General features: G+C 43.0%; 1 protein-coding gene across 3 annotated transcripts in view; it reads left to right on the forward strand.

Moving 5' to 3' along the window:
- Positions 1–25164, forward strand: part of REEP3 (receptor accessory protein 3) — a 69204-nt gene that overhangs the window by 38339 nt on the left and 5701 nt on the right. For all 3 annotated transcript variants that reach the window (XM_073353438.1, XM_073353437.1, XM_073353441.1), the window contains 4 exons: positions 8094–8170; positions 8742–8862; positions 9399–9512; positions 16813–16960. In XM_073353438.1, the coding sequence (XP_073209539.1) occupies positions 8094–8170; positions 8742–8862; positions 9399–9512; positions 16813–16960 (460 nt within the window). The remainder of the gene's footprint in view (positions 1–8093; positions 8171–8741; positions 8863–9398; positions 9513–16812; positions 16961–25164) is intronic.

Consider the following 25164-nt stretch of genomic DNA (forward strand, 5'->3'; position numbering starts at 1 on the left):
GAGGGGAGGAGTCAATGTAAGGTACGCAACTTAAGCTACGAGAATAGCATAGCTGAAGTTGATGTACCCAGATTGACTTACCATGGCATCTTCACGGCCGTGAGTCGACTGCTGCCGCTCCCCTGTTGACTCCACTTGCGCCTTTCACAGTGTTGGAGTTCTGGAGTCGACAGGAGAGCGCTCGGGGATCAATTTATCGCGTCTAGACTAGACGCGATAAATCAACCCCCAATATATCAATCCTACCTGCCGATGCGGCGGGTAGGATAGACCTACCCTAGGATTCTTGCATGCCAGTTTTCTGCAGGGTTAGGATAACTAGAGCTCCACGTTGATTGACCGTCTGATGGCCGTCTCTACAATGGAGGTGAAAATTACCTTTTTAATATTTTTTAGAGTATGGCAGTAGTGGGGGGGTGGGCATGGTGAAAAGGAACAGTCTTCCATTTGAAATAAATAGGTAGTGAATTTTGAATTTTTGAGTGAAACTTAATGGTGTGTACATGGTTAAATAAATTAATCTTTAGATAAGTCAAGGCTAATTCCCCACTCTGGCACTTCAAGTGTAGAAGATGGGGGCCCACCAGGATTTTAAAAATTAATACTGGCCACTACAGGCTTGTATTAAATTCCCAAGGTAACAGCTTTTCTCTGACCTTGGATTGGTAGATGCTGCCACCACACAAGTGCAGAACCCCTTTGAGAGCCCAGGAAGGCGCTCTTGAGAATTCCTTTCTGTGGGGTACCCTCAAGCCCCACCCCGCCCCTCCCCATGGGGGAAGAACTGAGAAGGGGGAGGAGAATCGGCAGTTGCCACCAGCTAATTAAACATGTGCACAAACCTCTTGAGACATACACATCCAATTCTGTTCTTAAAAAAGGTAAATTTTTATTTTTAAAAGAAAGAAAAGAGAATACATCTGGGAACTCAGGCTATTGCTAGATTTTTATTTATTTATTTTACAAGATCTAAGCATCAAGAATATTTTCCTTGAGATCCAGCTTAAAGGCTACAAGCAAAACAAAAGCACTTGGGTTTGCACAGAGGAATCCACAAGCCATAAAGAAATAAAAGGGATAAACCTAATCGCATCTTCCTAGACCTTTCCTGATCTAAGAAAATATCTGGGGTTTTAAATGAGTAGTTTCTAGGTATGATACTGATCCCCCCCCCCCCCCCCCAATACCTGGCCCAAGCTTCTCAGAGCATACCTGTTGCCTTGTCCGCCTCTCCCCCGGAGGACAGACAGACAAAAGGGGAGTCTTTGTTTAATTTTAAAAAGTTCTAGCCTTCCCATTGGCTCCTTTGGCCAGCTGTCCACTGTTTCCTTTTACCTGTGCATAGCAGTAAGACTTTTTAACCCTTTACAGATAGAGCAATTAGAGACTGCTACTAAGAGGGATTTTATAGCTGCTGGCGGGGCGTTCATAAAAGGGAGCTACCCTCCCCCTACTTCATTTATCACAGATGGTCTGTACATGGTTGGCCACATGGTGTCCTGACTCTTTCTTATATTTTGAAGAGGAGCCTGGAAGTCTCTCTAAAATGAGGAAGAGGAGCCAGCCTAAAAGCCTTGAGTAGGGTCTGCTGCCACCTAAGTAGAGAGAAAAATGGTAGCTGCCATTCTGAGACAGAGCCAATAATGAGAGTGCAGTTTCCAGCCACCTGCAGAGGAATATGTAGGAGAGCTGTGGAGATGGGATTGAAGCAGTGGGACACTTTACCCAAGAGAGCAAGGGGAGAAGAGGATCAAGTGGCTGTCTAGGCGGCATGTCCAGGAGAGAAAGCAAATGTACAGGGAGAAGAGGACTAGGCAGTACGAGACAAAGGGGGTTTCAGGTAGCATAGGAGGGAACAGAACAGATAAGAGGGGAAATAAAATGCCATGCTGGACTAGACAGTGTAATTAACTATGCTGCAATTAAATATCTAAAAATACATAATTTTTCTTACTACTCTTCCATGTAAGCAATTTTTGTAATTACCAGAGGGATGATCTACAGTTGTAATCAGGAGGGGAGCAAGTCTTCTAGATTCTTCTGTATTCTAAGATATTACCTAAATTATTATAAAATAAAATTGAGAACTGCTGACTTTTCTTCTGAATGCTTGGGTTTGATTTTTGAGCTTTCCTGATTGACTGAAGTCAGGGGAGCAATTACAAGATTTATTTTGCTATTCTGACAAAGCCATGATTTAATTTAATGCTGTGTCTTTGCTTAAGCTAATTGTCCAATGTTAAAATGGAGAGAGAACCAATTGTAAAGTATAGTAGCTGTTTGTTTAAAGTTTTTCACTTAGGTTTTTCTGATAATTAGATTCCAAATATGAAGCTGCATTTGGCTTTAGTCCAGTACCATTCAAAGAGAAAATGGATGGTTGTAAAACTCAAAGGATTTTGAATAAATGCATTCTTCCAGCAATTATTGAAGTGTGCTTAGCTTTGCTGTACCTTATGCAGGTCACTTAGATGAATGGTGATTACATATCTGGATCTAAATTACTAATGAAGGTCCTTTCAGACCGATTAGATTTGTGAATACTTAATAAATCACTTTGTGAATCAGTACAGCTTTATTAAAGTATTTGGTTTTTTTAGGCTTTGCATATTAAGAGTATCATAGCTTTTTAGATTGGTTCAGCTATATGACAAGGGCAATTGAAATGACAGCTAAGTAATGCCAAATAATATTGAATTCCATTTTTTATTTTAGTGTTTTTATGGCAAAGTCCAGTTAGCGTGCGTTTCTTTAATGTTCAGTGCATAAAATATTTAATGAAAATACTGCTATTAGAGTGAGGTATTATGTATCCACACTACTTCCCATTTAGTTGATTTAGATCCACAAATATTTCATGAAATGGTAATATTGCTTTGTAGCAGAGTGGAACAGTTTATATCAATATAATTTAAGTCACTTCATTTAAAATGAAAATGGTTAAAATCATGTCAAAAGATCATAAAGCTAATTTGAGAACTTTTGCTTCTGCTGTTTTAGATTAAAGCCTTAAACTAGAAATGTGGTGTATATGCGTTTTTTGTTTACACACAAGCCAAAGTATTCACAATAGTACCGAAATTTGTGCTCCTAAGTCATTTGAAGTCATTCTGGAGCCTGTGTTCCAACTACAAACCCTGATGAAGTATAAATCTGGCTGAAGCATTTTGGCTTTCCTAACTTGTGGAAGTACAATATAAGGGTGGTGGTAGTTGCAAATATAGAATGAGGTATTTGCTTATCAATTGCATTTGAATTTGTGGTGTTACCACAGTAAGGATGCTAATGAGGCGCCCCCATACTTGTCTTTTTCATTGCAGATGAGCATTTGAAGCATGAAACTTACTAAATTATCACTTCAGATTTACAGACTTTTTTCTGACACCTGAATCATTCATGTCATATAGGAAAAATCCATATTTGAACACTTCAGCATGGGTTTAGGACCCTATTTCTATTTCTGAACACTTCAGGGGTGGGTGGGGAGGGGTGTGTGTGTGTGTGTGTGTGTATTTGTGTGAAATGTTCAAAATAGCTCTAATGTATTGGAAGTCTAAATGTTGTTAACACTGAAGGAGTTTTGTTTAGAAGTGACAAACTTTATTCCTCTGAAATTTTTAATAAAAATAAAATTTTAGCCCCTTAAGCTACAAACACGTATGTGCTTAACTGCACTCACAGCTATATCTACATAATCTTGGTAGTAAAAATATTTTCATTCATCTGCATAACTTAAGAGCAGGCCACTCTTTGCTTGTGGCAAGCAGTGCTATAGATATGTATTACCTTTACTGACAACTTGCAGAACGTCTTCCACAAATTAGGGTGTTTGGCTTTATACTACCGTATAAGCCTAAAAATCAAGTATAGTTATGTACAATTTTAAGAGTGACTTGTTAACTGGCACCGGTAGACAGCATTCTGTACTGAAAATGAGGTTTTATTGCAGAGGAGAGAATTCGTATGTCTGGAGATTATGTAACTGGCTTCCATCACATAACCAAATCCCTTGTCTTTCCTTTACTTACTGGGAATAAATTGGGTTTAAAAAAGTCCACCAAAGTAATAGAGTTTAGAGCTGTGATTTTAATGAAATGGTCAGTGCAGTCTAAACCTGACATGAGCAATATGGAGCACAATAGTGAACGAATATGTTTTGGTTGCACGTGCTTATCCGATCTTATTGGTAATATATAGTCCTTCAGAATGATGTCTGATTGGCTTTTTTAGAAGCAGGCCTCTAGATATATGAATAGGGACTTGGTTTTTAGAGTATGGCTACTTTAGCAAATCTACAGACTTCTTACTTTTTGTAGTAGTAGTTTTTCTGGAGAATGGGACATCAGAACTGTCTCTCATGTGCTAGTCAGCATCACAGTGACTGTGAAGTGTCATATCTGTGCCAGTCTGTCTCTGTCCTTAACCTTTTTTTGATCCCTGTTATTTACATCATAGTTTAATATAATTCCTTGAAGTCATTCTATTTTACAAAATGTAGATCTCCTTACTCAACTACTTTGAGGAAAAAGATGGTCCTTCAAGCAGACATTAATCATTTTGGACTAGCACAGTCCTTGTCCGACCTGTTTTTGCTTGCCTGTTTACAAAGATAAACCTGTTAATTCAGGAGTGGGCAAACTTTTTGGCCCGAGGGCCACGCTGGGGTTGTGAAATGGTATGGAGGGCCAGGTAGGGAAGACTGTGCCTCTGCAAACAGTCTGGCCCTAACCGCGGCCCCGGGAACCCACCTCCTATCCAACCCTCCCTGTCCCGACTGCCCTGACCCCTATCCACAACCCCGCCCCCTGACAGGCCCCCTGGGACCCCTGACCCATCCATTTCCCCCCCATACTCCTTGTCCCCTGACCACCCCCTCCCAGGACCCCCGTCCCTAACTGCCCCCCTCAGGACGCCACATCCTATCCAACCCCCCCACCCCCCCAGGTCCCTGTCCTCCCCCTCCTGGGACCACACCCCCTATCCAAACCCCCCCCTCCCATTCCCTGTTTCCTGGCTTTCCTCCCCACCTATGCCCCATCCACCTGCCCCCTGAGTACCTCCTGGGACCTCCTGCTCCTTATCCAGTACCCTTCTCCCCTGCCCCCTTACCATGCCACTCTGAGCAGCAGGACAGGCTTATTGGAAAGCCTGGGAGGTGGGTGGGCGCAAGCTATGCTGCCTGCGTGGCTGCGGGGGCTAGCCTCCTCGTCCGGGAGCTCAGGGGCCGGGCAGGGTGGTCCCACGGTCTGGATGTGGGCTGTGGTTTGCCCACCTCTGTGTTAATTCAATAGGAGGTGTTAATATTGTGGGGAGTTCTGGATTCTGCTGACTCTAAGCTGCCGTAACTTCCTTAGGCAAGTACAGGAGCCCAGGTTGTGGTGTGGGGGAGGAGGAAGGTATATAAAGTCTTTTAGTTGAGGAATTGTCACTCAGTGAGAGATTTGAAATGTTGAGAGAAATTTGTTTTACATCTGTGCCTTAAACCCATGTCTGCCTTAGCTGGTAAAGTTCTTCATCTATTGTTGATGCAGATCATAAACGTCTTCCTTAAAGTTAGAGGCTACTGCCTTGAAGGAAGCAGTGGTATGGCCTTTGTTCATGAAACAATTGTTTGATATTGACTGTGGCCAGTAATATATCACATCTTACTTTTTTGAGAGAGGTTGTACTGAGGACTCTTTTTATCTAGATGCTTCAGGTCTCTTTTGGTTATTGTCAGTCTTAGTACAGATATGGTTTTGTCACAGACTGCATTAGTCAATGCAACCAATCTCCTTTATCTTCACTCATTGCCAATGTGTCTTCGCTGATATTGGAATTATCTGATACCTTCAGTACTTTTAATCATAAGGTCCTGTTGACTCACCTGCAGACCTTGATGATAGTGGATGGGGTAGCTATTCAGTGGCTTTGTTCTTTTATCTCTCACATGGCAGTGGGTAATTCTCTCCTTTAATAGGAGATTTGGATTAGGGGGTGATATTGCCACTCCTTGATGGCAGTGAGCTTCTGTAAAGGGAAGTGGTGTCCTTCAGTGGCATGATATCGAGGAGTTCTTTCCTTACAACACAGTTGTCAGACACAGTCTGGACAAATACCAATAATTGAGGTTTATCTTGTATATCGCATGACTCATGCAAAGAGATGCTCAAATACTCTCACTGCTGAAGTTGCAATTGCAGTTGTGATTCAATGTCGCTGTTCAGGTCAGAGATTCTGCGTTCTATTGTGTGGCATGAAAGCTGCAGGCCAGAAATTTTTCTTCTGTAGATTCTTTCTTCGGTGACAGGTTTGAAATCACATTAGTGAAGCACATTTTTATAAACTCACTTTCAGAGTAGGGCTTTTTTGCATGGGTTATGTGCCAGGCCACGTAATAGGAGGCTAACGTTACAGTCTGTGATCGGTTGGCAAATCTGGTGAGGAACTGGGCTTCTACATCTGAGAGGTGGGTGTCATCCCTCCCCCCCCAAAGTTTTCAGTTTAAAGTGTGGCGTTCAGAACCTTGTGGGAATTCTTGATCCATATATACATGGCTAGAAGCGGAATGATGCTGCAAGTTTGAAGATTTGAACTGAGAGATACATATCTGGCAAAGAAGACACATGGCCTTATTATGTTCGACAAAAAAGTACTTTATTCTCCCACCTGTTGGAAGCCTTGATTTTTTTCACCTGTATTTTCTTTTTCCGTTTGCACTTGCCTTCCATTGTTAGATGGGTAAGAGAAGTTTTGATTAAATATTTCCACACCAGCTAGTCACTGTGTACTTTATTCAAGGAGACACAGGCTCCAGCCAGGGGTTGCTGGCCTTTCACCAAGTCCACACCTCCACCTGCCTGTTCCTGCTCCATGCCGCCCCTTCCCGCAGTGAGCTGTGTCCTTGCTCCTCCCCCCCTCCTTTCCAGAGTCTCCTGCTGGTATGAAACAGCTGATTGCTGCAGGCAAGGGGACTGAGGACCTTACTCCTCCCTCTCCCAGCTGCGATCAGCTGTTTCACAGCTTCGATGCTGTTGGGGGGGTGGGGAGGGGGAGGAGCAAGGCTGCAGCACCCAGCCCCCCTCCCTCCCTTCCCCCGAGCTGCCTCCAATGCTGCGAAACAGCTGATCATGGCAGGGGAGGGGTTGGGCATTGTGTCCTTGTGCCTCCTTCCCAGAGCTGCCTCAATGCTGCAAAACAGCTGATCATGGCGTGAGGGAGGGGCAGATGCTCATGGGGGGGGCGGGGAGTGTCTGCAGGCGGAAGGTGCTGGGGGAAGGGCAGGGGGCTGACAGGGGCTGATGGTGGATGCTGAGCACCCACCATTTTCCCCCCCCAGAGTTGGTTCCTGGCAGGAGCCACATATTATCTTTTGAAGAGCTGCATGCGGCTCCGTAGCTGCTGGCTGGCCACCCCTGCATTAGAGACTTCACCAGTTTACCATCCTAATTTCATATTGTTGTATCCAGCATAATGGGAATTCTCTTCCACCTACAGCCTTGTGGAGAAGAAGCTATTTTGTAGAAGCATGATGGAAAATGAACATTTAATCATTTTTAGCTGCACATAGTGGGGAGAAGATTTTAGTTTAGGCTTTTCGGGGCTCTCTTGTTTAGTAAAGATTCGCTTTTTGAAAAGGGCATCTTAATGACTGGTTGTTTTCAAGTCTGATTCTCTGTTTTTGGCAGTGGAGAGCAGACACAGTATGAGTTTCCACTTGATGACCATTTTGTAGAGAAGTTCCACAGCTTAATTACACAATGGTTTTTTCCCCTGTTTGCAGCTGGTTGGAAGCAGAACCAGACCTGTCAGTCAAGGCAGGTTGGGAGGGATCACATTGCTGAAAATACCAGCAGCTTTAGACAGTTGCCTCCAGACCATCTTCTCAGAACAACAGCAAAGCAAAACAAAACCTACTTGTTCTTGTGATTTGGAAATTTGGGTTTGTGTGTGTGTGGTGTTTTTAAAAAATAAAAAAAAAGTCACTCAATATGACCAAGAGAAAGACACTGCTCAATTTCTTGTGTTGTAGCAGCAATTAAACGTTTTTTATTCTAGAAGTGGAAATTTAAATTAAAACTTTTCTATTAAAGATAATGTCTTTTCATTCTCAGGTTCGATGGATGATGTACTGGATTGTGTTTGCTCTTTATACAGTTACTGAAACAGTAGCAGACCTAATGATCTCTTGGTAAGATTTTGCATAATATGGAACATGGGATGGTATAATTTTTTTCTGATGATTTAATGTAGAGATGATAATGTAATTACCAACTTTTATTTATAGGTGACCTTTCCAAGAACTGCTGTAAGGAACTTGCATAATGAATAGTGTCCCCCATTTCTAAATTTGTGGTGCCTTTTAATTCCTTACAAAGTAGGGATAGAAAAATGCTACTCATGCAGTAAAGCACAAGAGAGGAGAATGGAGTTGTAAAACTCATGCAAAAAAAATCTGGTGTCATAAATAAAATAGTGTATTGCAAGAAAATATGGAAAGATTTTTAATTCTCTTACCCTTTCTACTTTTGATGGCATTACATTAAATGAAAACCAAATAAAAGTCAACGAAACAGATAATGCTCCCTTAAATAATTAATTTTAAATCAATATAGATGTTCAGAACCTTAGATGAAAAGGTAGTGTCACATTTTGTTGCAAAAAACAAACTTGTTACGCATTTTTTTTACAAGGCTTTGTTTTTGGTAGTGAATTAACATCTACCTTCTTATCAGAGTATTTGCATAACTTTTTATCTGCAGGCTTCCATTGTATTATGAGTTGAAGATCGCTTTTGTTATTTGGCTGCTCTCTCCATATACTAGAGGGGCAAGTTTAATGTATAGGAAGTTTCTCCATCCTCTTCTTTCTTCAAAGGAACAGGTAAGAAATTATTATTTTCAAAGTTTGGCATTAAATGCAAGAATTAAATCTTTTTTTTTTTTTTGTGCTTAAACGTTAATATATTAACTGAGGCCATGTCTGCACTACCGCTTATGCCAGTGAAACTTATGTTGCTCAGGGGCATGAAAAAACACCTCCCTGAATGACAAGTTTCATCGTCATAAGTGGTGGCATGCACAGTGCTTCGCCCACTGACGTAACTACTGCTGCCGCCCATTAAGGGTGGTTTAAATATGTTGACAGGAGAGCTCTCTCTCCTGTCGGCATAGAGCGGCTACATGAGAGATCTTACAGTGGTGCAGCTGCATTTGTACAGCTGTCCCACTGTAAGGTCTGTAGTGTAGACATAGCCTAATACACTTAATATAAGTTTAAAATATATTTATATTTCATCTTCAAGTCTTCTATCAAAATTTTGATGATAAAATAATGCTATGGGGTAATACTACTTCATGACTTTCAGGGATTTTGTGTGCAAACTTAAATATGTATTTTGATTTGATTTTTTTTTTTAGGAGATCGATGGGTATATTGTACAAGCCAAAGAACGAGGTTATGAAACTATGGTGAATTTTGGGAGACAGGGTTTAAATTTGGCAGCTACTGCTGCAGTGACTGCTGCTGTGAAGGTAAATTCATTTATACTAAACAGTTCAGAGTAAATATTATGGACAAAAAGGTGAAGTGGTATTGGATATTTACCCATCTTAAGTCAAAGAATTAATTCTAAAAGTAACGTGTTTAAAAATAGGGGGATGTAATTTAAGGACTGCAATTTTGTGAGCATCTTTATACTATGTCTGTTGGTTTTAAAATGAATAGCGTGTAAATTTTTGGATCATGGAGATCCGCTGAGTGTGGTAAATCAAAATATAGACTACACTGTTATGTTCAAGCTATTAGTGAAAGATGAACATTCTTTTTTTTCTGTCTTTGTTGCACTTTCTTGCTGGTAATCACACTGTTTACAGGATTTCTGGCTTCTTTCTGCGGTCTTTCTTCAATCAAGCTGAGGTAACTGCATCTGCAAAATAAGGCATGAAATATTACTACCCCAGATAAAAGCTGGTTTGTGCGATTAATTCCTAGTTTGTGATTTCAGATCCAATTTTTAAAGTAATGCACTACATGAAAGCTTGCCTCATAGTTGTCTGATTTGCATATTCTTGCTTTGAGTAGCATTTTTATGTTAAATGTAATGTCAGTTTAATAACTTGTACATATTCATGGTTGCCTGCCACTTAACTGAAATTAATGAAGGGGGTTTCCCAAAATATTTGATTGAAAAGCCACTAACTGAAGGCAACCAAGAAAGCTGTCAACTTTTAATTCGTGAAATAAGTCTAGAAACAACTTATACGCTTGAAAGATTTATTTTGGTTAACATAGAAGATTGAAGAGGTTGAACTGACTAGTATAGTTTAATCTTTGAAGTGTAAACTGCACTTTTTTACTTTTAAAAAAAAATGCAGGAAATAGCATTTGGAATTCATACATTCTGATTTGGTAAACAATTTCAGGTGTAATTTCCAGTGAAAACAAGTGAAACTAGAATGCTTAAAGTAATGGTATTGAAAAGTTTTTAAAGCTCCAAATAAGCCACTAAAAGGTAATATATAGAAATGTTATGTAAACATCTTAAAATGGCAACACAGTTGACCTGTTGTTTGGGAGAAACATGTTGACTGTTGGGCTTTTGGATCCAATGAGGAAAATTAAACAGACTTCCATAAAAGGAATATTTTTCACATTACCACTTAAAGACATCTGTCAGATTGCCCTGATTTTGGCATTTCTCTTGACAACATTGTAAGCAGTTTCACTTTCTGGTTTTCATACAATAGTGCATGTTGCACTGTTTGGGATGTTCAGACACTGCACGGAATGTGTTTCAAAGTTTCCAGTGGAATATTAATTATAAAACATTTTCCTTGGTCTGAAATTTAAAATTTAGATCTATAAACCTAAATATTCACCTGTATCATTAAGATGTGATAAATTGATTCAGCCGTCTCTGGTGTGATGCCAGTCAGCCCAGCAAAAAGCTAGCCTGTTGCTATCCCAACATCTAACACTCCTTATGTCTTATTACCTAAATGTAACTTATAATACAAATAAAATTGAATACTGTAATTCATACTATTGTAGAGTTTGTATAAACAGCTGTCCACCTTTTAAAATGCTATAATTAAGAAAACATTCTTTTGTGTAAAGGTTTATTTTTAAACAAGACTCGGAAAAAGTATCCAAACTTTTATTTTCTAGGACTCCTTAACTCTTTAAAAGTGAGATTTTTCTGCCTGAGTGGTCTTCAAAAGATCATTGTAATTATAAAGAAAAGTGCATGGTGAGCTTATGTTTGCTGGACATTTGTTTCATATTGGTGGTGGTTGTTTGTTCTCATGTATTAATCATTTTAAGTTATTAATGCTACATGCATGAAGCCATAACAATTTTAAACAAATTATATTCCTATGGTAGTATGCCCTAAATATCAGAGTGGGAACCGGGGACTGGGAGGGAATATCAAAAATAGTCGTTTTTAACTAATGTGAACTCTTTTAAAAGGAGGTTAGTATTGCTGTTTGAGCAGAACACTCCTATTTTAATTTGCCACACTGTGCACTCTGAAAAGATAAAATGACCACCTGCAGTATTACACTACTGCTTTGTGGTCATTTCCCTCCCTCCAATATCTGGCCGGCCGGCCGGCCATGATTACATCACAATGATTTACTTCTAGCTGGCCAGGAATATTCAAAGATACAGAATTTGAAGTTACATTCAGACCCAGCTATTCCTTTCTCTCTGAAGTAACAAATAATTTCTGCCTCAGTGTCAATGAGGTTTGGATTTCAAAGCCATTCAACTGTGAATGGAAGGATACTTATTCCGTTTTTAATTTTGTTATGCATCCTCATAAATATCTGTACAATTAATCCAATGCAAATAAGTTGCTTGGGAAAAATGACAGTCATAGTATCAATGTGATTGTAAAGAGGAGGGAGAGAGAGAGCAAACTCCCGAGAACTCTTAAGCTATATTAATATCAGAAATTCTCTCTTTAATGCCCTATGCCATTCCAAAAGCTTGGGTGTAATTCCTTCATGTTTGCACTTGGAGATTGCACATGTGTTCTTTCTGGAGACTTCATTCCTACTATATAAAGGACTTGCTAAGTTTGCCCAAGTCAGCTGTTCCTGCCTCCAACAAGTGAAGAGAACAATACCTTTTAACAGCTGACATTGAAGAAGGAGACTTGCAATTCCAGAAATTATTTTACGACTGGGACAACCCACACTGTAGTTTTCCACATCTATACCCAGGGTGTTACAGATGGCCTTGAGCCTGCCTGCCTCTCTGCCTTGGTGGACTTCTTGTATATTTGTGGATTTAGTATATCTGCCTTCCAGCCTCTACCCACGTTGATCCCCAGAGGCTGATGCAAGGATAGTTGCACTTGGCTGGTAAATGAGAATAGCCTCCCTCAAGAAGTCTGGAGAATCATGTGGACAAAAATTTCTGTTGAATTGGGTGCTTACCTCAGGGCAAATCAACAAAGGTTGAGTCTACTTTTGAAGAGAGATCTTCAGTACTTATGGCTCCATCACTCTAGTATCTGAACACCTCACAATTTTCAGTGTATTCACCCTCACAGTATCATGTGAGGTTGGAAAATACTAAAATCCCATTTTATAGACGGGGAAACTGAGGCACAGAGATAAGTGACTTGCCCAAGGTCATGCAGGGAGATCATTTTGAATTATCTGGCCAAGTTTTTGATATGGCTATCTAAACGTTTTATCCTGTTTTATCCTGCTTTAGAGGAATACTCAGCTGCATTTGGGAGGGCTAAACAATTGAAACTGTCTCAGAGGCTGCTATGATCAGTCTGCAGTTTCATCTTTGTCAGACTTTACATACATCATTAGGACCATGTTGAGAACCATAGTGGCCTTTATAACACTAGAAAGGCTTCTTTGGCTGAAGCAGCGGTTGGCTGATCAGATATTTAAGGCCAGATTGGTCACTTAACCTTTCAGTAGGGCTGCTTTTGGTGAAGAACTCCAGCAGCCAAAGCCTTTCATAGATAAGGGGAACATAAGGCTGCAACATCACAGGCACCTCTCCTTCTGTTCAGTACTAATCTCAGCCTAATGGGATAGGCTTACTCTTTCCACTGTATAGCTCAGGGAAAATTTTTCCTGAAAACAAGGCCTTGGACAAAATTATTGCTTTTGTCCCAAGGAAGAGCTTAGACGACACAGCTACATTTTCCGTCTTAAGTAAACAACATGAAGGTATACTGAGGCATGCACCCCCCTCAACCCTCAAGGTTAATCACCACCAGCTAACAAGTGTTTAAACATCACTGTTTGTTTACAATAGGTGCTAATTGATGTTTCAACCACTGTTAGTTAACCTGCATTAGCTAACACAAATTAAAACAGTCAATTTTCTTAGTCTAGAGGTGCCCTTGGTCAGGTTTTTGGGAAGTTAGTCTGTGTGCAGTGACCACATGCTTTTTACCAGAACATGTCAGCTATTTTAAATATATCATCTGAGAGGCTGTTACATGTCGACTTGTGTGCGGGGAATGGATAGTGATATTGAACCCAAAGCTCTGCCTGCACCTCTCTTCCTGGATTTTGAATCATAAAGGTGTCACACAGTCATAACATTTTAAGAAACTAATTAAAACAAAACACAAGCATGGGTTAATATGTGCAGCAGTGCACTGTGGTGAGGAAGCCCTAAATACAAGGCTTGTATTTTAATCTTTTATTTAGTGGGTATATTTGGTGTCCCAGGTTTTCAGTGATTTCATAACTGTGTAATTAACCCCTTCATGTGGAATTGTGCTTCAAAAATCTTTATTCATTTAAAAGAGAATTTTAAACTTTATGTGGAGATAGCCTTGAAAATGTGCCATGTAAACTGATTCAGCAATATTTGCCTGTGTCTGTAGAGAGTCTGTAACAGTAGCTGTGAGAGATGTGAGATGAATGGGGTAGTTTAATCAGGAGCTCATGGAGTCTGAAATTGCAGAATTTGGCATTTTTCCAAGATACCATGGACTTTACACTGCAGCACTTTTACTGTGGAATACATTGATTTGCTGCAGATAAAATTTTCCTTTGTTGCCCTGGCCTGCCAGGATTTGCCTGCAGCTGCCTCTTCCTCTCCAACTTTGCACGAGAGGGAGTTAATTACAGTATATTCTCCCTGCAGTGTTCCATGGACCAAGCACCAGGGAGTCAGAGAGCCAGAATTAGGGAGCAGGAGGAGTCAGAGGTGTAGACTGGCAAAACAGCACAGCTGCGGATACTCAGGGAGCTCAGCTCCTGGAGCTGGTTAAAGGCTTCCTGTTGCCTTTGAATACATTAGCCAGGCCACTGTTACAAAATCATGGTGTCTGAGACCTGAAGAGGGGTGTTATGCTTTTTGGGCAGCGTAGTGGGAAGTACCATGCTGGAAGATAATTAGTGAGAGTTTAACAAATTATCAACTAAGTCACAGGTGTGTGTGTAGTTGAGAATTGGATTTAAGAGTATTTCATCATGTAGTAAACTAATGTTCCTGTGGAAATTCGAGCTGCAGAGAGAGAAAAGACTTGATCCTGATGAATGCGTTATTTAAAAAATATTTTTCTATTAAATATCTTTTATCATTTTGTGACCTTTAAATTCTAGTAATTAGAAGTGGCTTTTTGGCTGTCATTTTGGGTTCCATTGTATCATGATATGAAGAATAATATTGGCCTGCCAAGGAATTGTTTCTTCAGTAGCTCCTTCATTATTGTTCATTAGCAGCAGTGCCTAGAGGCCCCAATCAGGATAGGGACCTGTTGTGCTTCACACAGTGAACGTGTGTAGTAAGTCACAGTCACTTTTTTCCAATAGTATATGAAAGTTATTCCAGTTTCATCCTCTGTGTTCCGTAAAATGTAATTAAGGATTTGCAAGACCTATTCATTTAACAACAACAAAAAAAGATTTCCAATGTTTTATTTGCTATCTGCAGAACAAAGTTGATTGACATTTTCAATCTTTGAGGGTATGGGATGAAGGAGCCCTGATGGAGCCATTTTGTATCATCTTTTATATGCACATTGAGTGAGGCAGTGCTCCACAAGAGCCCTTGTCTCACTGAGTGCACAGCTTTCATAGGACACAGCATTACCTTCCTCTCTGCCAAACACTTCTGCTTTTTCTATGTTCTCTTGAAAATAAACTTAAAAGTTCTATGCAAAACCTACACTGAAAAATATAGCAGCAAAGTAGATTACTAAAATTGGGAAACATTAAATACTAGGATTGCAACTCTAATTCTTCTCTGTGCATGTGCATTACAGTAGTCCATTTCATCGTCATATATTATATTAGTTCCACAGAAATAATTAGGTAATGCTTAGTGGAAGAGTTTAGATTGTAAGTGGGTGTTCGTGTGGGCCTGTTCTTCATTTTGGGTCCCTCACTGCAAAGATTGGGTATTGTGTAGTGATTGAAGCTGGGGTCTACTTATTGATCAGTGATAAAAATATATCTCCTTTGCCTCATTCACTGCCTGCAGATTGTATTGCAATGCACAGACACAAGGGTGACCCTAGGCAAAACACACTAATGTGTATATAGGATAAAAGTATAGTATCTTATCAGCATGTTTATTGATTGATATTTGTATCAAATACTTTTCATACTGTGGAGAAACAAGTACATCTTTATGTAATATGTTTTGGTAATTTTAATTAAAGGGCTATTACAACTACATTCAGATATATTTGAAAAGTGGTACTAGGTGGTACATTGTCTGATGGATTGGGCATTAAAGGCTTTTTTTGGGGAAAAATCTCTTTTAATCCACCTAGAATAAGGAATAAATAAATCAGAAATAAAAAGCAGTGTCCAAAAGCATTAGGAATTGGGGCTACTAACTTAATTCATGATTTTTAAAAATTCCTTTTACAAGGTATAGTCTAATGTTAAGCTTGAACAAAATGCTCCTTGTCACAGTTCTCAGGGTAACTGCACCTCTGACCCCTTTGTGGCCTCCTTCAGGATACCCCACTAGGCATCAGGCCTCTAGCCATTATCTTTCTTAGGGCGGAGTCCCACAACTCTCTCTGTCTAGACTGCGGATTTAGGCTGCAATTCTTCAGTTCACTGTGATCATCTCAGCAGGTCTGTATTTAGTTTAGCACTTACAGTCCTGGTCTCTCTGGGGCAATGACAGAGTTAATCTGTGACCAGTCAGCCTTTGTAAAGCCAAGTATTTATTTGGAACAAAAGCATTGTAGAGAACACATCTTAAAAATAATAAACTGCTTACATGCATGTCTGGTTTCCCAGGTGTCACCCATCTTCCACATGGGGACCTTAGCAGATTTTTAAAGTACTTCAGGTCCTCTCAGAGGGCCAGCCCCTCTGGGCCCAGTCTGAAGTCTGTCAGTTCTTGGATCAAGGGGAATGACCTCTCTCCCCATGTTAGGGTGGTCACGTTGTATAGTTTTTTGTTATTTCTTTGACAGCCTGTTTAATGAGGTCGTGCCAGTATATACGATCTCCCTAGAGGGCAAAGCTTCTCCAGACTTGTTCCTTGTCTAAGGGTTTGCCCTGTGACTTTAGTTCCTGCAGGAAGCTCCTGTAATTTTCCAGTGGAGCCAGAATACAATCCCATAAAGACACACGTAACATTTATAAAGATGATAGTCTTGAATATTCCATGTGTCCATAGTATGTCACAATATTTACATGAAGAAAAAACACAAACATGAATGCTGCTTAAAACAAATGAACATCTACTGCATGTCTCTGTTAAGAGAATTTTGTAATACAGCAAGAAAGCATGTACTTAACCTTACCTCAATTTGAAGAGCAAATCTAAAGTTTTCTCCATTTTTTCTTGAAAAGTGCTATCATTGTGTTCCAGGGTCAAGGTGCAATAACTGAACGGTTGAGAAGTTTCAGTATGCATGACTTAACAGCTATTCAAGGAGATGAGCCAGTGGGACAAAGATCCTATCAGACTTTACCTGAAATCAAAAAGAAAACGAAAAGTTCTGTCAATGAGTCTCTGGGTATGTATCTTGTTAAAGTTTTGGGGTACTCATGTTGTTAAATTCTGATATGTAAAAGCCAGGAAGTGGAAAGAGCAGAACTTTTTTATTCTCTTAAATATTTGTGGTGGAAAAAACCCCAATCTCTTCCTGCAAATTTGAATAGATCTGGCTTGATATGCAGTGTTTTCAACTAGGATTATATCCATCAAAACTGAGCTTCTGAACTCTTTTCTTGGTGGTTCTTTTCCCTTCGTGGCTCTACTGGGGGAGATATGAGGATAATCTATTTGCTATCTATCTTGTTGAGTCTGTGGTTTGTGTTGCTAACTTAAATAAATAAGTAAAAGAAATGCTGACGTGCAAGTCAGATTTATTGGATGCTACCCATAATTGTCACTGTTGATGTCATGGAACATGTGAAAAGTTGTGGCAATTAAGTAAATCGGAAGAGAACAAACTAATGAAAAAAGGGTGAATGTAACAGGCTTTTTAAAAAGATGGTTAAAAAGTGAACATGCTTGTAGCAACAAAAGTAATTTTAGTCCATTGAGGAGCTGCCATAGGAAAATTAAAATTTGGGAGTGAAGAATAGTACTTAGTGACACAGCATTTCAGTTTCTGTGCTGTATCTTAAGTGCAAATGCACAAGTTAACAGGTGGTTTTCCAGAATTTTTTGACACTGTAGATTAAATAGTAAAGTTTCTGGAAGGTATCACAACTTCCATTATTAATGAATAGCACTTATGAATCTCTGCGCTACTTTAAAGAAAATGAAAAAGTTCAGAAGGGTAGAAATCATCCCTTATAGCTAAGTTTTTGCCATGGATATTTTTAGTAGAAGTCCTGGACAGGTAACAGGCAATAAACAAAAATTCACGGGAGCCCGTGACCTGTTCTGACTTTCACTAAAAATATCCCTGACAAAACAGGTAGGCGGGTTCAGCACACAGTGCTGCTGGGGCTCCTGGGTCCCCCACCTCTCTGGTGCTTGGGAGCTCTGGGGTCCCCTCCCTGTGGGGCTGGGCTGCTGTGGAGTCCCCTTGCCCTCAGGGCAGCTAGGAGCTGCAGGGTCCCCCTGTTGCGGCCGGGCTGCTGCGGGATCCCCACCAGGGCTGGGGGTGAGAGCTGAGGAGGTGGCTGGGAGCTCCAGCCCCGGGGCAGAAAATATTACAGAGGACAGTGGAAATTACGGATTCCATGACTTTGTGACATAATTGTAGCCTTACTTATAGCTGAAGTCTGACTAAAATTATAAAATAGCTGCTGCCTCTTACAAAGGAATAGTTCTGCTTTATTTTCCTCCTTTCTGTTTCATTTAAGTTGGGGGTAGTCAATAGGCAGACTGTGGGCCAAATCCGGACCGCCAGACGCTTTTGAAAGGACCCCAAAATCTTTTATTTACTTATCATTAGTGTTGGTTTATTATTATGATTATTATTATTTTTCTCTGGAGGCTAGACCTTGACTATATCTTTGACCAAGAAATTTGGACCTTGACACAAAATAGACTACCCCTGATTTAAGTATTGAAAAGCCGAAGGTAAGTATTACATGAAAAAGGCTTTCATTATTTAAAGAATATCCATACAGGGCATTTCCTGGGGATTAAGAGCTATCTGGAGCAGGTGATAACATTAGCTTGAGCTGAGGATCAATTCCCAGGAAGTGCCTGGCATAGAGACCGTCATCTAAATAAAATATGAGAGTTGGTCAGTGGAAAAGCCTACAAATTCCTATTGTATGTGTACATATGGTTGTATTACAGGTGATGCAGCTGCTATGTACATGGTGTTTCTAGATAACTAATACATTATCTGTTGAATTGTTTGACAATGATCTACTGACATTCCTGTTTGAGTAAATGAACATTTATCCTAATACAAATTAGTTTCATCTAAATTATCTGTATTATTAAATCGTAAAATATTTAGTCTTGTTAAACTTGATCCATTTAGTAATCTACTTGTTTGTTTTTTGCATTTTATATGTATTTTCTATTTCTAGATACAAAATAAAATGTTTCAGAAAGGTCATAGCTAAGCTTTGAAATTGTATATTGGAAACAGCTGCGTCCTCTGGTGAAAATCTTAATAACTCAGTTAAATTTAGGGTAGGTACAGTCATAATTTGCACTCTGCATGCAAAAGGTAGGGACCTGTTGTCCTTTTCCTCAATGCTTAAACAGGAGTTCCTTTTCTTAAAGAAGTTTTGATCCTATTTCTGTAGCTAACAGGAGATACTATACCTGAGTGGAAACAAGTTTTGGCACTGTGTTTATAGAGATAAGGATGTCTTGCACTTACCTCTATGCACAGAAATTTGAAAAATGATTTGTATTAGGAGCTTGCCTGTTCTAAATCTTATAAGGTGATCTCGAACTGCAAATCCCTTAATACTGGGGTAGGAAGGCTAGTGATGTGGGTTGTTCTTTTAAATATATATTCCCAAATACAAAACATCAGTAAGGTTGAGTACATATATTTAAAAAGTAAGCCTTCTTAAACCCTCAAGAACAGTGCAGTTAACCAAAAATGTATGTATGTTCAAGTGCTGTTCATGTCAATTCCAAGTAGGTGTGCGCATGCCACATACACAGTCATCAGAAGGTACCCGTTGGGTCAGCTGAGGCACCCCCTGGAGTTGCTCCTTCATGGCGCCGCACAGAAGTCCAATACCAACCCTCCACATCCTCAGTTCCACCGCCAGTGACTGTCGTTGGACCTGTTTCTCTTGCTTCAGCAAGCAGTTCTCTAGTGATTTCTCTTATCTCCCAAACCTGTAAATCGTTAAATAGTTTAGTATTAGTTATAGTTAGTTTGTGTTCGCCTCCCCCAATTTTCAGGGGGGAGTTTCCCTTCTTGGAGTTCAGGGTATGTCTCGATCCCAAGGGTTTAAACAGGGGTCTCAAACTCCAAGTCCACGGGCCATCTGCAGCCCGAGACTCTCTCCGATGTGGCCCGCGAGGATCCAGCAATTTTGGGGTCAAATCTATCCCTTGGCCCTGCCTTCTGCGCGCGCCCCCCCACCCCACCCCCGGCGTGTCCCCTGGGCCATTTACAATGGCCCGGGGCCCCGCCCACCATCGGCCGCACAGCGGAGCTGAGCAGCTTCTTCCTGCTCGCTCCATGTGGCTCTTGGCCCCCCCCGTGGCCCCGGGGTGGGGCGGGGCTCTGCCTCTGTGTGCTGCCCCTGCCCTGAGCACTCCTGCGACCAATGGGAAGCTGCGGGGGCAGTGCCTGGGGAAGCAGCACATGGAGGCCCCCCGGCCCGCCCCGTCTTGGAGCCCCAAGTAAGTGCCGCACCCCCGACCCCTTCCCAGAGTCTGCACCCCACCCCTCCTGACATACCCCCTCCTGTCCCAACTCTCTCCCAGTCTGTCCCCACCCCCTCCCCACACCTCCCCCCAAACTCCCAGAGCCTGCACCCAGTACCCAAACTCCATCCCAGAGTCTGCACCCCAGACCCTCCCCCATCCAAACTCCCTCCCAGAGCCCAACCTCTCACCCCTTCTGCACCAACTCCGTCCTAGAGCCTGCACCCCAATCCCCTACCCCAGACCTCCTCCCTCATCCAAACTCCCTCCTAAAGCCATAGGCAGGTTGGGGGCAGAGTTTGTGGGGGAATGGAGTTTTGTGGGGCAGGTTCTGGGCAGCATGAGTGACATTATTGGCCCTCTGCAAAGGTTTGAGGACTGGCACTGGTCCTAAGATAAATTGAGTGTGAGAACCCTGGTTTAAACTGTGCAGGACCTCCCACAAACCTATGCCAAAGGGTGATCCCCATGATTCCTGCCTGAAGTGCCTTGGGGAATCCCATCAAACAAATCATTGCAGGATCTGCAAAGGATTCCACCCTGGAACTGAAAAAGAAAGGGACTTCAGGCTCAAACAATTCATCATGGAGTCAGCCCTCTGTCCCCAACCGGCTCCAGGCTAGCAGGACACGGCACCCAGCACCTCTGTGCATAGTGCACTGGCCTCTGTTAGAGGCGCTACAGCACTGAGGAAGGACTCTACGCATAGAGACTCTCATCACTGTCACTCCCTGGCACCGAAGTCCACATATACAGTTGGCATTGACCAGAGGCACAAGAAGGGGTCCGTAGAGTTTTGCACCAGTGGACTCTCCTGTTAGGGAGTGCCAGGTGGAGGAGTTGGAGCTCCCTTCCACCCCAGACACATTCGAGGCGGCCATGATGGCACCACCGTCCCCTGCCAGGTGAGAAAGACCTCTGGCACCACAAGGTATGGCGCCATCCAGGGGCAAGCCAGCAGTGATGGAGCACCGCACGCCTTTTCCTGTTCCTGCCCCCCAGCACCGTTCCCCAGCACTGTCCCACTTGGCACCGCTGTGGTGTCTGTGCTTGGAGTCACTCACTGGACTCCGAGGCAGAGTCTTAATACTCAAGGCGTGGCCAGCAAAGTTCAGAATGGCGGCACTATAGGAAGGTCAAGCCACCCACCATGGTACCGTGGCCGGTGCAGTGGCAGAGGCCCAAGGAATGGCCATTCTGGACCCCGTGGGCATACCATCAGGCCCAGGGTACGTATTCCAGGGGCTCCCAGTATGTCGCTTCAGAAGGGCATGCCCTTTAACTGCCCCGGGACCTTCTCCTACCATGAGGCACAAAGACAGCTTTGGACCTTGAAGAAGATGCCTGTGCAGATGCCGGCACTGAGACCATTCCCGGCACCAAACAGAGCACTGTGCAGGATGAAAGCTGGGGGTCAGAAGGGCCCGATAATGCCCAGGACATCCTTGTCATCGTCCTGCCGATGAGGCAGTGGAGAGGTGGTGGTCTTTTTGCGCTACTCGCCCACCCCCATTGACAATCGAGCCCATGGAGCTGTTGCACAGGGTGGCCCAAAACATGGGTCTCCAGGCCGAGGAAGTGGTCAAGTCAGTGGACCCCATGGTGAACGTCTTAGCACCAAGGGGCCCTCAAGAGTGGCATTACTCCTCATAAAAACTATCCAGGCCACCACTAAGACCTTGTGGCAGACTCATGCCTCTATCCCACGTACAGCTAAATGGATAGAAAGGAAATCTTTTGTACTTTCAAAAGAGTATGAATACCTTTTTATTCATCAACAGCTGAGGTCACTGGTGGTAGCAGCTGCGAATGAGAGAAAGATAGGGGCAGCAGGGCCCAATTCCAAAATCCAAGGACTCGAAGAAGCTGGACCTCTTCAGCAGAAAGGTGTACTCCACCAGGGGTGGGAGTGCGGGCTCCAGCTTCAGATTGCTAACCAGCAAGCAACCTTGAGCTGCTAGAATTTCAATTCATAGGATAGCATGACGAAGTTTAAGGAGCTGAGCCCTACAGACTCTAGAACAGAGTTTGCAGCTGCAGTGGAGGAGAGCAAGTCAGGGGCAAGGACCTCATTGCAGGTCTCCCTGTATGCAACTGACTCAGCCACGTGAATCATGTCCTCCGCCATAGCCATGAGAAGTTTGTGGCTTCAGCTGTCAGGCCTCCCCCCAAAGGTTCCCCAGACAATCCAAGACCTGTTCTTTTGATGGCTCAGGGTTGTTTTCGGAGCAGAAGGACTCCAAACTCCATAGCCTAAAGGATGCAAGGGTAACATTTAAATCCCTGGGACTGCATACCCCGGCTACCCAGAGAAAGCATGTTAAGGCCCAACCTCCCCCGCATTCCTGTCCTCCCCAGCCTAAGCAGGACTTCTCCAGGAAGCAGGGAAGGAATAACAGATCAATCAAGGCCAGGGCTTGAAGAGGCAGTCCTCCGGTTCCAAGCATGCCTCTTTGATGGTGTGCCCAGGGGCGATGCACCAGTCCAGTCACTGGATCCTTCTCCCTGTTTTCTGAACAGTCTATCCCACTTCTATCCTGTGTGGGTCCAGATAACCTCAGAATGCTGAGTTTTCTCTGCACGGTAGACATGGGCTATTCTCTCCAATTCTGCTTCTCTCCTCCTTCCCATCCCCCTTCCATGTCCCTCTTCAGGGACTCTTCTCACAAACAATCTCATGCAGGAGGTGCAAAGGCTCCCAGTCTCAGGAGTGGTAGAGGAGGTCCTTCAGGACCTAAGGGGCAAGGGTTTTTACTCCCAATATTTCTTGAACCCCAAAGCCAAAGAAGGTCTGAGACCCATTCTCGACAGATTCATGAAGAAATGGAAGTTCAGCATGATCTCTTTGGCTACCATCATCCCCTCCCCGGATCCAGGGGGCTGGTATGCCACCCTGAACTTGAAGGACACATACTTGCACGTATCGATAGTCCCATCTCAGAGACTTTCTCAGGTTTGTAGTGAATCGTACAGTTTACAGTCCTTCCCTTCGGCCTGTCAGTGGCCCCTCAGGTGTTCACCAAATGTGTGACAGTCGTGGCCGCCTTCCTGAGAAGACGGCAGGTACAGGTGTTCCTGTGTCTCATTGACTGGCTTGTCAAGGGCCACATCAGGGCTCAAGTAGAGGCACATGTACATCTGATGCAACTGACCTTCAAATGTCTGGGTTTATTGCTGGATATGCCCAAGTACACCCTATCCCCAAACCAAAGGATAGAGTTTATAGGAGCAGGCCTAGACTCCACCCAAGCCAGGGCATTCCTGCCAGAGTTGTGCTTTCATGTGTCCCATCAGACTCAGCGTTTTCCCCACCACGACAGCACCGAGCTGCTTGAAGCTGCTCAGTAACATGGCCACTTGCACATATGGCTGGCTTCAGTATGCTGTCCAAGCAGGGACAGCTTGGACAGGGTAGTCTCGCTTTCTACTCAGGTTGTTAAATCCGTCCAGTGGTGGCTCAACCCTCAGGCAGTTGTGCAGGAGTGCCCTTCTCCAGGTGGTAACCATCAATGTCGCTGGCCACGGATGCTTCAATGTTGGGATGGGATGTGCATCTAGGGGCCCTCAGGACACAAGGCTTCTGGTCCCAAGAAGAACTCACTCCATATCAATGTCAGAGAGCTGAGACCGGTTTGCTTAGCCTATCAAACCTTCCAATCCCACCTGGAGGGCAAGTGTGTATCAGTTATGATGGACAATACAACACCGATCTTTGTTTTATATAAAAGAGACAGGGTGGAGCTCTCTCCTCCCTTATGTCAGGAAGCCCTCAGCTATGGGACTTCTGCATAGCTCACTCAATACACCTAGAGGTGTCTTAACTTCGGGGATCCTAGAATGAGCTGATGGACCACCTCAGCAGATCCTTCCAAAGCCAAAAGTGGTTGATTCGCCCGGACATTGTGAACAGCATCTTCCAATGGTGGGGAATTCCTCAGGTGGACCTGTTTGCGATGAAACTGAACAGGAAGTGTCAGCAGTTTTGCTCCTTCCTGAATCACAGCCTAGGCTCAAATGCGGACACCGTGGAAGGACTGTCTGTTCTATGCATGTCTTCCGCCACACACGCTCGTTCACAAGATCCTGCTCCAGGTCAGAAGAGACAGCATCAGTCATCCTGATAGCACTGGCCTGGCCCTTCCAACACTGGTGTACTCTTGGAACTGTCAGTAGCCTCTCCGATCACCCTGCCATAGGTGCTGGACCTTATCACTCAAGACCACAGTTGCCTCCAGTGTCCCGACCTCAAGTTTCTCCACCTCACAGCGTGGAAGTTTCCTGGCTAAACCACATGGAGTTGGCATGCTCAGCATCTGTCAGGGAGGTCCTACTTGGCAGCCAAAAGCTGTCTATTAGAGCTACTTAGCCAAGTGGAAGAGATTTTCGATTTGTGTGACACAAAAGGGCACATCTCCGATTCAAGCATCAATACCCTTCATCTTGGACTGTCTGTTGTACTTGAAGCAGTCAGGTCTGGTGTCATCCTTAAAGGTTCATCTGGCAGCCATCTCGGAGTTCCACCCGGGGTGGACGGTTGATCGATCTTTGATAGGTCCGATGGTAGGTCATTTTCTCAAGGGCCTAGACAGGTTATATGCTCCAGTCTTCCATCTGATATCAATATGGGACCTTAACTTGGTGCTCTCCAGATTAATGGGACCTCCCTTTGAGCCCTTAGCAACATGCTCGCTCCTCTACCTCCTTGTGGAAAGTAGCATTCCTGATTGTGATAACTTCAGCCAGGAGGGTGTCTGAGCTCAAGGCCTTGACATTCGAGCCTCCATATATGGCATTCTATAAAGACAAGATCTAGTTGCGGCCTCACCCAGCCTTCCTGCCAAAAGTAGTACCTCAGTTTCACGCAAGTCAGGACATCTTCCTCCCAGTGTTTTACATGCTTACAGTTGG

Source organism: Lepidochelys kempii, chromosome 7 (genome assembly GCF_965140265.1).
Source record: "Lepidochelys kempii isolate rLepKem1 chromosome 7, rLepKem1.hap2, whole genome shotgun sequence".
NCBI lineage: Eukaryota > Metazoa > Chordata > Testudines > Cheloniidae > Lepidochelys > Lepidochelys kempii.